Source organism: Rhinoraja longicauda, chromosome 7, assembly GCF_053455715.1.
Source record: "Rhinoraja longicauda isolate Sanriku21f chromosome 7, sRhiLon1.1, whole genome shotgun sequence".
Classification (NCBI taxonomy): Eukaryota; Metazoa; Chordata; class Chondrichthyes; order Rajiformes; family Arhynchobatidae; genus Rhinoraja; species Rhinoraja longicauda.
Genome location: NC_135959.1, coordinates 1,254,001 through 1,268,237, shown reverse-complemented (window position 1 = coordinate 1,268,237; position 14,237 = coordinate 1,254,001). Strand labels below are relative to the sequence as shown.

The 14,237-nt window shown below is 49.8% G+C and overlaps 1 protein-coding gene across 2 annotated transcripts; it reads left to right on the top strand.

Annotated features, from left to right (window-relative positions):
• Positions 1-6,951: 6,951 nt before the first annotated feature.
• On the top strand, positions 6,952-13,394 carry LOC144595436 (sialidase-3-like). Of its 2 annotated transcripts, XM_078402938.1 has the most exons (4): positions 6,972-7,019; positions 8,024-8,198; positions 9,917-10,125; positions 12,250-13,394. In XM_078402938.1, exons 3-4 carry the CDS (start codon positions 9,925-9,927, stop codon positions 13,249-13,251), a joined length of 1,203 nt encoding a protein of 400 aa, XP_078259064.1. In that variant the 5' UTR covers positions 6,972-7,019; positions 8,024-8,198; positions 9,917-9,924; the 3' UTR covers positions 13,252-13,394. The 2 variants fall into 2 exon arrangements, with proteins under 2 accessions (XP_078259065.1, XP_078259064.1); XM_078402939.1 differs by lacking the exon at positions 8,024-8,198 and having other exon boundaries at positions 6,952-7,019.
• The last annotated feature ends 843 nt before the right edge of the window (positions 13,395-14,237 follow it).

Sequence of the window (14,237 nt, the reverse complement as noted above, 5' to 3'; positions counted from 1 at the left end):
GAGACTTCAGTCTGCACCAAAGATACTAGAGCAGAGCAAGATAGACCACTCGACCGTGAAAACCGTAGAATGTCACGGCGGCCATTTTAGTAGGCTGAAACTTGCAGAAACATTTTAAAAGAAAAATAACAAAAATCTGTGAATTGATAGATGGGATATATTCTGCATTTTTATGGTATCGTCACACATACAGTTCCCCCAAAACATTGATTACACTACGAGAGGGATACCGAACGTTGGGTTTTGCTTACTAAAATGGCGGACGTTACGATCCTTTGCGTAATACACTTCAGTATAGGCAAAATCGACGGAGTGGTTCATCTTGCTCCTCTAGTATCTTTGGTCTGCACCCAGATCACCCCAGTTATGTGGGTTGAAATTATGCATGTTCGGGAAGTGGAGACTTTACATTTAAGTTTTTTTTTATGTATGTGTGTGTGTCTTTTTGCGAGTTATCTTCTGGGGTTTGAGTTGACTGATTACTAAGTCCGCAGACTCTCTCAGCACAGGCTTCCAGAGTTCTACGCCACGTTTTAGTCTGTTACTTTTTTTTAAAATTAAATGTATTTTCATAGTAATTTATTTGAGAACTTTTAAATGTGGGAGAAGCAATAAGATTGAAGTACTTGGAAGCCTTGCACTTTGTGAAATGCTGATGAACTCCTTTGTTCCGCGGGTATGTGTCTGAAAGGTGTTCTCCTCATCGACCGCACCTGCTGGAGATTGTTGCAGCAGAAAGGGGCCCCTCTAGCTTGTTGGTCGGACTAAAAGTAGGTCATCATCATCATCATCATCGGCGGTCCTCGAAGCGAGTATGATTGTCCTCTCATGGAGGACGCCTGTGCATGACTGTGTTTAACGTGGGGAGACTGGTGCACAGACAGCCACCACACGGTCCTTGACAGATCTGGGTCAGGATCCAGTGGCGTGGAGTCCAAGACGACTGGGGACCCTTTCCTGCTGCAGCCTCCATCCATCCGCCTTCCCAGCCGTTGTGACGCTCCACTAAAGTCAGCCATCATCCTCCCTCCGCCTGTTCCACCGTTGAGGTCTTGGTTGGATCGCTCTTTGTCAGGGACCTCCCCCTCGACATTAACGCCATGGGTGACCCTAACAGGAGGGTAGCTCCAGACGGCATCGCCCTCAGGATCTGAGGACCACACAAGCTTCTCCACCACCACAAGGTGACTATCCACGGAGAAGTGAATGTAGGTGCATTGGCAAAGACAAACACTGTGTAGATGCTTTGTTGTTGCCCTTGTGGCTGGGTCCAGCATTGGACAGCAGATAACTTTACTCACCACCATCAACCTGCGTTGGAGTCAGGAGGGACCGGCAGTGAATTGGGACACCGGACTTGGTTCACCCGCCCCGCTTCGGATTCAAGGATGTGAAATTGCTAGAAAAGGTTCACTTTTCAAATCCGCTGCCACTCGCAAAAATGGATTCTGAACATCGACCACTGTCAAAGGCAGCGCCCCGTCTTTGTGCATGCTGGAGCCGCTGCCTGGAAGTCAGCTTTGCACCGCCCTACATCGGCTGCTGCTGCTGTGACCCCAGAGCGGACTGGGGCTGAGGCGTGTGCTGCGGAGATTCCTGGGACCTCCAGCAAGCCCCCTGCCCAGGGACTTCACGGCACATTGCACCAGAGCACAGCCTAGAGTCCAGCCCTCGGGTGCATGGCAAGGGAGCGGCAAAGTCGATGCTGCAAATGTTAACATGCGTCCTGCGCACAGTTTCTGTGTGAGAGAGTTGGACTGTAACCTCGCTGTGCTTCCCCACATCTCTCGCTCCGACAGTGTTATTACCTCATGGCTTCTGTCCCTTGACTGGAAGTTTTGTATGATTATTTGCTCCTCTTCCCACACCACCTCCCTCTCCACCGCTAATATTTCAAGAGCCCACTCAGGAGTGTTGGCTCGATGCAAATTCAACTATGTCCATATACGTTTTAATTTGCAGCTACATCAGTGTGGCGCCTGAGATATGGAAAGAGTTTGCAATGTATCTGTAGTGATGAAGCCCCCTCCTCCTCTCTCTCTCCCCCCTCCCCCCCCACGTCCATCTATATTCCCTCCTCTGGCTTCAAAATTTCCACCTCTCCGTGTCTCACACCTTTTTGTCTGGTCTTTTTCCAACCATCTGACAATCAACTCCTCTCCCCCCCCCCCCCCGCCAATCAACCCCCCCACCACCCCTCATCGCCTATATCCACCTATCACTCGTCAGGCTTTATCCTGCCTCTCTACTCTTCCAGCTTTCTTACCCCCGACTACAATCAGTCTGAAGAAGGGTCTCGACCCAAAACATCACCTTTCCATCTTTGAAGGTAGACACAAAGTGCTGGAGTAACTCAGCGGGACAGGCAGCATCTCGGGAGAGAAGGAATGGGTGACGTTTCGGGTCGAGACCCTTCTTCAGACTGATGACCTTTTCAAATTCTCCAGAGATGCTGCCCGACCAGCTGAGTTATTCCAGCACTCTGCGTCTTTTTTTCCCCGTATAAACCAGCATCTGCAGTAGCTTGTATCTCCCACAGCTTAAAAGCTACATCCTGACCTCTTCCACACTTGTCCCCTTTCAACCCACACATTCCCCCTCTCTAGAAATCGGTGTGCTTTACAATCTAGGCTTGCTGCACAATCCCATCCCCACCCGGCCTTCTCTTCCTCCACCTCTCTTGTCCAATCCCAAAGATTTTTGATCCAGCCACGTTTTGTTTGCTTTTGACCTAGGCAGAGACCTGCGTTTGTTGTTATATTACAAAGATTAATGTTTTTTGGGGGCTTTGTGAATGTGAACATTCAAATGATTAAATTGGTGGATTTAAAATGTTCATTCTCATGCCAACAGTTGGAACGGACGGTCTCTCAAAAAGCTGTATTTCTTGTGTTCGGTGTTGTTGTATATTTATTTATGAATTAAAGTCTATATTAAAAAAAAGGGAAGTCTCATTATTGCTTTACGAGGATGTTGCCAGGACTAGAGGGTCTGAGCTTATAGGGAGATGTTGAGCAGGGTAGGTCTCTATTCCCTGGAGCACAGGAGGATGAGGGGTGATCTTCCTGATGTGTATAAAATCATGAGAGGAATAGATCAGGTAGATGCACAGATTCTCTTGCCAAGAGTAGGTGAATCGAAGACCAGAGGCCATAGACAATAGGCAATAGGTGCAGGAGTAGGCCATTCGGCCCTTTGAGCCAGCACCGCCATTCACTGGCTGATCATCCACAATCAGTACCCCGTTCCCGACTCCGCTATCTTTAAGAGGTTTAAGGTGAAGGGGAAAAGATTTAATAGGAATCCGAGGGATAACTTTTGCATGCAGAGGGTGTATGGAACAAGCTGCCGGAGGAGGTAGTTGAGGCTGGGACTATCCCAACGTTTAAGAAACAGACAGGTACGATAGGACAGGTTTGGGGGGATATGGACCAAACACAGGCAGGTGGGACTAGTGTAGCTGGGACATGTTGGCTGGTGTGGGCATGTTGGACTGAAGGACCTGTTTCCATGCTGTATCATTTCTATGACTCTATTTCAGTGTCCACATCACGTGTCATCTTGCACTGTGGAATTAACGGTGGCGCAGTGGTAGAGTCGCTACCTTACAGCTCTTGCATCGCCGGAGACCCGGGTTCGATCCCGACAGGGTGCTGGATGTACGGTGTTTATACATTCTTCCTATAACCACGTGGGCTTTCTCCAAGATTTCCTCCCACACTCAAAAGACGTGCAAGTTTGTAGGTTAATTGGCATTGGTACGAATGTAAATTGTCCCTAATCTGTGTAAGATAGTGTTAATGTGTGGGGATCGCTGGTCGGTGGGCCGAAGGGCCTGTTTCTGTGCTGTTTCTTTAAACTAAGCTAAATGTTAGTATGATATCTTTTCTGCCGCTGAGCTGCGAATGGCCAAGTGCATGAGAGATGGAATATATTGTAGTCATACAACACAGAATCAAGCCCTTCGGCCCTAATCGTTTATGCCAGCCAACATGCCCCACCTACGCTCGTCCCACCTGCCCGCATGTGGCCCGTATCCCTCAAAACCTTTCCTATCCTTATACCTGTCCAAGTGTCTTTTAAATGTTGTGATAGTACCTGCCTCAGCTACCTCCTCTGGCAGCTCGTTCCATACACCCACCACCCTCTGTGTGGAAAAAGTTGCCTCTCAGATTCTTAATAAAGGTCACAAAGTGCCGGAGTAACTCAGAGAGTTAGGCAGCATCATTGGAGTTCAGTTTCAGTTCAGTTTAGTTTATTGTCACATGTACCGAGATACAGTGGAAAGTTTTTGTTGCATTTAAAGACAATACATGATTGCAATCAAGCCATTTACAGTGTATAGATACATGATAAGGAAATAACGTTTAGTGCAAGGTAAAGCCAGCAAAGTCCAATTAAGGAAAGTCTGAGGGTCACCAAAGAGGTTGATAGTAGTTCAGCACTGCTCTCTGGTTGTGGTAGGATGATTGAGCACCCAGATAGATGACGTTTTGGTTTGAGACCCTTCTTCACATTGGGAAGTCTGGTCTGTGTGATAGACTGGGCTACACCTACAACACTCTGCGATTTTTTGTGGTCTTACATAAAGCTGTTCCCAAACCAAGCTGTGATGCATCCCAACAGTACGGTTTCTATGGGGCATCTAGAAATTTGTAAGATTCATTGGAATCGTGCCAAATTTCCTCAGTCTCCTCGGGAAGTAGAGTTGTTGGTGTGCCTTCTTGACAGAGTGTTAGTAATATTAACACCAACAAAAGACTGAAGAGGGATGCAGACCAAATACGGGCAAATGGGAACTAGTGCAGATTGGCATAGGGTTGGCATGGTCAAGAGTGTTTATTGTCATACGTCCCAGATAGAACAACAAAATTCTTACTTGCAGCAGCACAACAGAATATGTAAACATAGTACTCTGTAAACAATATAATTAACGAGGGGAAAAAAAGTCTGAAGAAGGGTCTCGACCCTGAAACGTCACCTATTCCTTTTCTCCAGGGATGCTGTCTGACCCGCTGAGTTACTCCAACTTTTTGTGTCTATTTTCAATCAATGGAGATATTCCAATTAAGTCCAGTTTATATAGACAATAAACAATAGATGCAGGAGTAGGCCATTCGGCCCTTCGAGCCAGCACCGCCATTCACCGTGATCATGGCTGAACATCCACAATCAGTACCCCATTCCTGCCTTCTCCCCATATCCCCTGACTCCGCTATCTTTAAGAGCTCTATCTAACTCTCTCTTGAAAGCATCCAGAGAATTGGCCTCCACTGCCTTCTGAGGCAGAGAATTCCACAGATTCACAATTCTCTGAGTGAAAAAGTTTTTCCTCATCTCCATTCTAACTGGCCTACCCCCTTATTATAGACAAGAGTGGGCGGATACATGGCAGATGCAGTTTAATGTAGATAAGTGTGAGGTTATTCACTTTGGAAGTAAGAATAGAAAGGCAGATTATTATCTGAATGGTGTCAAGTTAGGAGGAGGGGGAGTTCAACGAGATCTGGGTGTCCTAGTGCATCAGTCAATGAAAGGAAGCATGCAGGTTCAGCAGGCAGTGAAGAAAGCCAATGGAATGTTGGCCTTCGTAACAAGAGGAGTTGAGTATAGGAGCAAAGAGGTCCTTCTACAGTTGTACCGGGCCCTGGTGAGACCGCACCTGGAGTACTGTGTGCAGTTTTGGTCTCCAAATTTGAGGAAGGATGTTCTTGCTATGGAGGGCGTGCAGCGTAGGTTCACTAGGTTAATTCCCGGAATGGCGGGACTGTCGTATGTTGAAAGGCTGGAGCGATTGGGCTTGTATACACTGGAATTGAGAAGGATGAGGGGGGATCTTATTGAAACATATAAGATAATTAGGGGATTGGACACATTAGAGGCAGATAACATGTTCCCAATGTTGGGGGAGTCCAGAACAAGGGGCCACAGTTTGAGAATAAGGGGTAGGCCATTTAGAACGGAGATGAGGAAGAACTTTTTCAGTCAGAGGGTGGTGAAGGTGTGGAATTCTCTGCCTCAGAAGGCAGTGGAGGCCAGTTCGTTGGATGCTTTCAAGAGAGAGCTGGATAGAGCTCTTAAGGATAGCGGAGTAAGGGGGTATGGGGAGAAGGCAGGAACGGGGTACTGATTGAGAGTGATCAGCCATGATCGCATTGAATGGCGGTGCTGGCTCGAAGGGCTGAATGGCCTACTCCTGCACCTATTGTCTATTGTCTATTGTCTATATGTGCAGGAGTAGGCCATTCGGCCCTTCGAGCCAGCACCGCCATTCACCGTGATCATAGCTGATCATGCACAATCAGTACCCCGTTCCTGCCTTCTCCCAATATCCCTTGACTCCGCTATCATTAAGAGCTCTATCTAACTCTCTTAGTCTTAAACTGTGACCCAGTTATGGGCCATTAAACTGATGGAAGTTTCTGAATGGATTAGCACTGAGGGCTGAATGGCCTGATATTTCTGCTACAGTTGTGTTATACCAGCAATGTGCAAAGTGGGCTGCACTAATTCCCTGCACTGCAATGCTGACTGCAGTTCCCAGGTGTACAGTTGGAAGTTGGACCCAGTGGGACATCACAAAATGCTGGAGTAACTCAGCAGGTCAGGCAGCATCTAGGAGAGAGGGAATTGGCGACGTTTCGGGTCGAGACCCTTCAGACCCAATGCGAGTCTGAAGAAGGGTCTCGACCCGAAACGTCACCCATTCCTTCTCTCCTGAGATGCTGCCTGATCCGCTGAGTTATAGACAATAGGTGCAGGAGTAGGCCATTCGGCCCTTTGAGCCAGCACCACCATTCAATGTGATCATGGCTGATCATTCTCAATCAGTACCCCGTTCCTGCCTTCTCCCCATACCCCCTGACTCCGCTCCAGCATACTCCAGCATTTTGTGAATAGACCCAATGGGACATCCTTGCAGAAAAAAAAGGACTACAACTCCCAGCGGCCAGCGCGGCCCGCGCATGCTCAGCATCGCCAGGGCGGTCACCATAGCGACGAGGCCTTCAGAGACTGAGGTAAAATTAAAGTTATTTATATTCCGTCAAATCGGCCGTATTGCGTTGCGGATAACCTGGCGGCGGTTTAGGCGAGGTCTGAGGCCTCGGCCCTGGGCCCGAGGGTGAGCCTGAGGCCTCGGCCCTGGGTCCGAGGGTGAGCCTGATGCCTCGGCCCGGAGCGGAGCCTGAAGCCTCGGGCCTGGGCCCGGAACTGAGCCCAAAGCTTCAGCTCTGAGCCCGGGTCTGAGTCGAGGATTCGCCGCGGTTTATTTTAAGGCGATTAAAAATGTTAATTCCGGGGCGAGAGGCCTGAAGCTAGGCCGCGCCCGCACAGCAAGATCCCACACTACCAGAGGGTGAAGGCCTCAGGCCCGGGGCCCAGGTACATGGATAGGACAGGTTTGGAGGGATATGGGCCAAACGCAGGCAGGTGGGACTAGTGTAGACAATAGACAATAGGTGCAGGAGGAGGCCATTCAGCCCTTCGAGCCTGTACGCACCGCCATTCAATGTGATCATGGCTGATCACTCTCAATCAGTACCCCGTTCCTGCCTTCTCCCCATACCCCCTCACTCCGCTATCCTTAAGAGCTCTATCCAGCTCTCTCTTGAAAGCATCCAACGAACTGGCCTCCACTGCCTTCTGAGGCAGAGAATTCCACACCTTCACCACTCTCTGACTGAAAAAGTTCTTCCTCATCTCCGTTCTAAATGGCCTACCCCTTATTCTTAAACTGTGGCCCCTTGTTCTGGACTCCCCCAACATTGGGAACATGTTTCCTGCCTCTAATGTGTCCAATCCCCTAATTATCTTATATGTTTCAATAAGATCCCCCCTCATCCTTCCAAACTCCAGCGTATACAAGCCTAATTGCTCCAGCCCTTCAACAAGTGTAGATGGGGCATGTTGACCAGTATGGGCAAGGTGGGCCGAAGGGCTTGTTTCCGCAATATGTGACTTTCATCTTTTGTGTCTCCATTTTCACTCGTCCACTACAAAGCTCGTCCTTCTGCCTCCACAGATGCTGACCGACCCGCAGATGCTGACCGACCCGCAGATGCTGACCGACCCGCAGGGCTCCTCCAGCACTTTGTTGTTTTGGTCCAGACTGTAGCATCTGCAGCCCCTTGTGCCCCCACCCTCTAAACCCCTCCCCACTAATCCTAAGCGTACAGTTTTGACACCCCAACCATAAGGCAAGTTTCCTACTTAATATCTAATTGAGGCAGATACAATCACAAATGTTAAGAAACCTTTAGATAGGTACATGGATAGGAAAGGTTTAGAAACATAGAAAATAGGTGCAGGAGGAGGCCATTTGGCCCTTCGAGCCAGCACCGCCATTCATTGTGATCATGGCTGATCATCCACAATCAATAACCCGTGCCTGCCTTCTCCCCATATCCCTTGATTCCACTAGCCCCTAGAGCTCTATCTAACTCTTTTTAAAATTCATCCAGTGAATCGGCCTCCACTGCCTTCTGTGGCAGAAAATTCCACAAATTCTCAACTCTCTGGGTGAAAAAGTTTATTCTCACCTCAGTTTTAAATGTCCTCCCCTTTATTCTTAGACTGTGTGGCCCCTGGTTCTGGACTCCCCCCAACATTGGAAACATTGTTTAGAGGGATATGGCCTAAATGCAGGCAGGTGGGACTAGTGTAGGGGAGCCACACAGGCTTGATCCACCGGCCAAACAACGGTGGCTAGGGTTGCCAATTGTCTCGTATTACCCGGGACATCCAGTATTTTGGGCTAAATTGGTTTGTCCCATAGGGGACCGCCCTTGTCCTGTATTCAGCCTGCGGGCCGCTGTCGTCCGGGACAGTGTAGGCTAATGGAGTATGTTAACGGAGCGGGGCCGAGTTTGTTCGCCTAATGGAGGTTGCATAGCACTCGGCCCCACTTCCCAGAACACACTCCGTTAGCCTATCCTGCCATGGCCTGTGTTCGCCTAACATAGGTTGCGTAGCAACCCGCCTCCTGACCCGGGCAGCCACCATTGGCGGAGTGGGAGCACGTGGCCGCTGGTCACGTGGGGCGCGGGGCGGTGACGTCACTTTGTCCCCATTTTGGGAGTGAGATAGGTGGCAACCCCAACGGTGACGCCGACCGGAACGTGCCCCAGTAGGCCCGATTTGCCCCACAGGCCTTCCAGGGGACTGCTGAGAAGCTGGGCGGCGAGGCCTGTCTGGGGTGGGAGCCTCAGCGGCACCTTGAGCCTCGATGGGAACGGGAGCCTCGGCGGTGGTGGGAACCTCCATGGTGGTAGAGCGTGGGGGGAGAGGAAGACAATGTGAGGAATGTGGGAGAACACTCGAGTATTAGAATCCTCTGCCCAGCCTGCCTTCTTCTGACAGTCTGAAGATTATCAGAACCAGGGGCCACAGTCTAAGAATAAAGGGGAGGCCATTTAAAACTGAGGTGAGAAAAAACTTTTTCGCCCAGGGAGTTGTGAATTTGTGGAATTCTCTGCCACAGAGGGCAGTGGAGGCCAATTCACTGGATGAATTTAAAAGAGAGTTAGATAGAGCTCTAGGGGCTAGTGGAATCAGGGGAAATGGGGAGAAGGCAGGCACAGGTTACTGATTGTGGATGATCAGCCATGATCACAATGAATGGCGGTGCTGGCTCGTAGGGCCAAATGGCCTCCTCCTGCACCTATTTTCTATGTGTACCGAGGACAATAATTTGCACGTGTATTTATTAATTCACACTCTGCGGGGACACGGTTTCTAACCATGGAAGTGTTAGATTTAGCTCTTCGGGCTAAAGGAATCAAGGGACATGCAGTACTGATTTTGGATGATCAGCCATGATCATATTGAATGGCAGTGCTGCCTTGAAGGGCCGAATGGCCTACTCCTACACCTATTTTCTGTTTCTTCACCTTCCTGTCTTCTCTTCTTGGTGCAGGATTGAGTATGGCGGCTGCCAGCCTCTCCAGTGCATTGACGTTGTTTGAGAGTGTCCAGCCTGGCCCCGTGTACCGCATCCCTTCCCTCCTCTACCTCAACAGCCAACAGGTCTTCCTGGCATTTGCCGAGAAACGGACATCATCCTCAGATGTGGACGCCAAGGTTCTGGTGTTACGGAGAGGGAAGAACCAAGATGGAGCGGTGAAGGTTGGTTTTGATTGATTGATTGAAAGATACAGCATGGAAGCAGGGCCTTCAGCGCACCGAGTCCACGCGACCATTGATCACCCGTGTTCGCACTTGTTCTATGTTTTCCCACTTTCCCGCCCACTTTCCTGTCCAAGCCAAGCGACTCTCAGAGTGCTGGTCCCAGAAGTGGATCTGCAATCATTCATTACAATCGCTCCACTCTTTAAAACCTCTACATCCAACAACAGAGAAACATAGAAAATAGGTGCAGGGGGAGGCCATTCAGCCCTTTGAGCCAGCACCGCCATTCAATATTTCCTGACTAATGTGGATTCCCTTCAGCTCTTCCCTCCCACTAGATCCTCGGTGCCCCAGTATTTCTGGGAGATTGTTTGAGTCTTCCTTAGTGAAGACAGAACCAAAGTACTCGTTTAACTGTTCTGCCATTTCCTCATTTCCCATTATAAATTCACCTGTCTCTGACTGGAAGGGACCTACATTCGTCTTCACTAATCTTTTCCTTTTTACATATCTAAAGAAGCTTTTACGTCAGTTTTTCTATTCCCCGCAAGCTTTCTTTCGTGACCAAACGTTCACGAGGTTAATCCCCGGGATGGCGGGACTGTCATATGTGGAAAGATTGGAACGACTGGGCTTGTATTCACTGGAGTTTAGAAGGATGAGAGGGGATCTTATAGAGACGTATAAAATTATAAAAGGACTGGACAAGCTAGATGCAGGAAAAATGTTCCCAATATTGGGGGAGTCCAGAACCAGGGGCCAGTCTATGAGTAAAGGAGAGGCCATTAAAAACTGAGGTGAGAAGAAACTTTTTCACCCTGAGAGTTGTGAATTTGTGGAATTCTCTGCCACAGAGGGCAGTGGAGGCTAATTCACTGGATGAATTTAAAAGAGTTAGTTAGAGCTCTAGGGGCTAGTGGAATCAAGGGATATGGGGAGAAGGCAGGCACGGGTTACTGATTGTGGATGATCAGCCATGATCACAATGAAAGGCGGTGCTGGCTCGAAGGGCCAAATGACCTCCTCCTGCACCTATTTTCTATGTTTCTATGATTCCCTTTATCATGTATCTGTACACTGTAAATGGCTTGATTGTAATCATGTATTTGTCTTTCTGCTGACTGTGCAGCACGCAACAAAAAGCTTTTCACTGTACCTCGCTCGGTACACGTGATAATGATCTAAACTAAACTGAAGGTCTGGGCTGTGTGTACATATGGGTACATGTGACAATCAGGTGTAATTGTATGAATCATTACAGCCTCTGTTCTCCATGCTGTGTTGTGGAAGCGGAGAAGGCAGGAGAATAGGGTTAGGAACATAGAAAATATAGAAAATAGGAGCAGGAGGAGGCCATTTGGCCCTTCGAGCCAGCACCGCCATTCATTGTGATCATGGCTGATTATCCACAATCAGTAACCTGTGCCTGCCTTCTCCCCATATCCCTTGATTCCACTAGCCCCTAGAGCTCTATCTAACTCTTTTAAATTCATCCAGTGAATTGGCCTCCACTGCCCTCTGTGGAAGAGAATTCCACAAATTCACAACTCTCTGGGTGATTTTTTTTTTTCTCACCTCAGGTTTAAATGGCCTCCCCTTTATTCTTAGACTGTGTGGCCCCTGGTTCTGGACTCCACCCACATTGGGAACCCTTTTCTGCATCTAGCTTGTCTTGCCCTTTTATAATTTTATACGTTTCTATTTTGAAAGGGAGGAGGAAGAGATAGATCAACCATGATTGAATGGTGGAGTAGACTTAGACAATAGACAATAGACAATAGGTGCAGGAGGAGGCCATTCGGCCCTTCGAGCCAGCACTGCCATTCAATGTGATCATGGCTGATCATTCTCAATCAGTACCCCGTTCCTGCCTTCTCCCCATACCCCCTTACTCCGCTATCCTTAAGAGCTCTATCTAGCTCTCTCTTGAATGCATTCAGAGAATTGGCCTCCACTGCCTTCTGAGGCAGAGAATTCCACAGATTCACAACTCTCTGACTGAAAAAGTTTTTCCTCATCTCCGTTCTAAATGGCCTACCCCTTATTCTTAAACTGTGGGCCGAATGGCCTTATTGTGTGCTGTTATTTCTGACCTTGTGACGTGCGGTTTCCCGTTGGCAGTGGGATGAGGTGGTGGAGTTGAGCACAGCTGTGAAGAGTGGTTACCGTTCGATGAACCCTTGCCCGGTGTACGAGCGGGTGAAGCAGGTGGTCTACCTCTTCTTCAACTGCGTGGAGAAGGGGGTGAGCGAGCACAGCCAGTGGTATTGGGGCCGGAACGCAGCCAGGCTGTGCTACGTGGCCAGCCGGGACGCGGGGCTCACCTGGGGGCAGGTGAGCGACCTGACGGAGAGTGTGATCGGCGAGCGGGCGCGGCACTGGGGCACCTTCTCCGTCAGCCCCGGCCACGGCATTCAGAGAGAGTGTGGCACGCTGGTAGTGCCAGCCTACGCCTACATTGCCCGCCACCGGTGCTACCCGATACCGCCCGGCTGCTTCACCAAACCCCGCACCTTCTACCTGTACAGCGAGGACGGAGGTGAGCACTGGAGGGTGGGCGAGCCAGTGTCGCGCTGCGGGACTTTGGAGAGCGAGGTGGCAGAGATCGCCGTGCCGTACGGTAACCGGGTGCTGTACTGTAACGCACGCACCGACGCCCGGCCCTGGTCGTGCTGGCGCCGCCCGGCGCGGGTGGAAGCGGTCAGTCTGGAGTCCGGGCTCTTCGAGATCGTCCGCCTGGCCCGGCAGCTGCCCGAGAGTGACCACGGATGCCAGGGCAGCGTGGTCAGCTTCAGCTGCCCGGCCAGCAAGCAGCTCTCCTGGCTCCTGTACACCCACCCCCTCGGCAGCAGCAAGAGCAACTGCTGCCGTAACCGCACCAACCTCGCCGTGTACCTGAACCGCTGCCCCCTCAGGCAGCGCCGCTGGGAGGGGCCCTGGGTCATCCAGCCGGGGCCCAGCGGCTACTCAGACCTGGTGTACCTGGACCAGGCATCAACCTTCGCCTGTCTGCACGAGTGTGGAGATCGGCAACCCTACGAGAGGATCATCTTCCGTCTCTTCAGCATCGACGACGTGCTGAGGAACATCGAGCAGCCAGGCCGAGCAGAGGCAACATCATAGAAACATAGAAGAAGACAGCGGCAGGAGGAGGCCATTCGGCCCTACGAGCCAGCACCGCCATTCAATATGATCATGGCTGATCATCCAAAATCAGTACCCTGTTCCTGCTTTTTCCCCACATTCCTTTATTCCCTTAGCCCTAAGAGCTAAATCTAACTCTCTCTTGAAAACATCCAGTAAATTGGCCTCCACTGCCTTCTGTGGCAGAGAATTCCAGAGATTCACAACTCTCTGGGTAAAAAGGTTTTTCCTCATCTCAGTCCTAAATGGCCGACCCCTTATTCTTAAACTGTGACCCCTGGTTCTGGACTCCCCCAACATCGGGAACATTTTCCCTGCATCTAGCCTGCCCAATCCCTTAAGAATTTTATAAGTTTCTATAAGATCCCCTCTCTACAACTACTTTTCTCTGAGCGTGCTGACTTTGTGGAGTTTGCACGTTCTCCCTGTAATGCCATTGATTCCCTCCTGTGCTCAATTTTAAGTTTAGTTTGGAGATACAGTGCGGAAACAGACCCTTTGGCCCACCGAGTCCGTGCCGACCAGTGAGCCCTGCATAATCAGACTATCCTACACACAGAAGCAGCAATTTACAATCTTTACCAGAATTAACCTAATGCCTGTACGTCTTGCTATTGAGGGAGTGCAGCATCGGTTCACCAGGTTGATTCCCGGGGTGGCGGGACTGACATATGATGAAAGACTGGGTCGACTGGGCTTGTATTCGCTGGAATTTAGAAGGATGAAAGGGGATTTTATAGAAACATATGAAATTCTTCAGGGATTGGACAGGTTAGATGCAGGAAAAATGTTCCCAATGTTGGGGGAGTCCAGAACCAGGGGGTCACAGTTTAAGGATAAGGAGCAGGCCATTTAGGACTGAGATGAGGAAAAACGTTTTCACCCAGAGAGTTGTGAATCTGTGGAATTCTCTGCCACAGAAGGCAGTGGAGGCCAATTCACTGGATGAATTCAAGCGAGTTAGA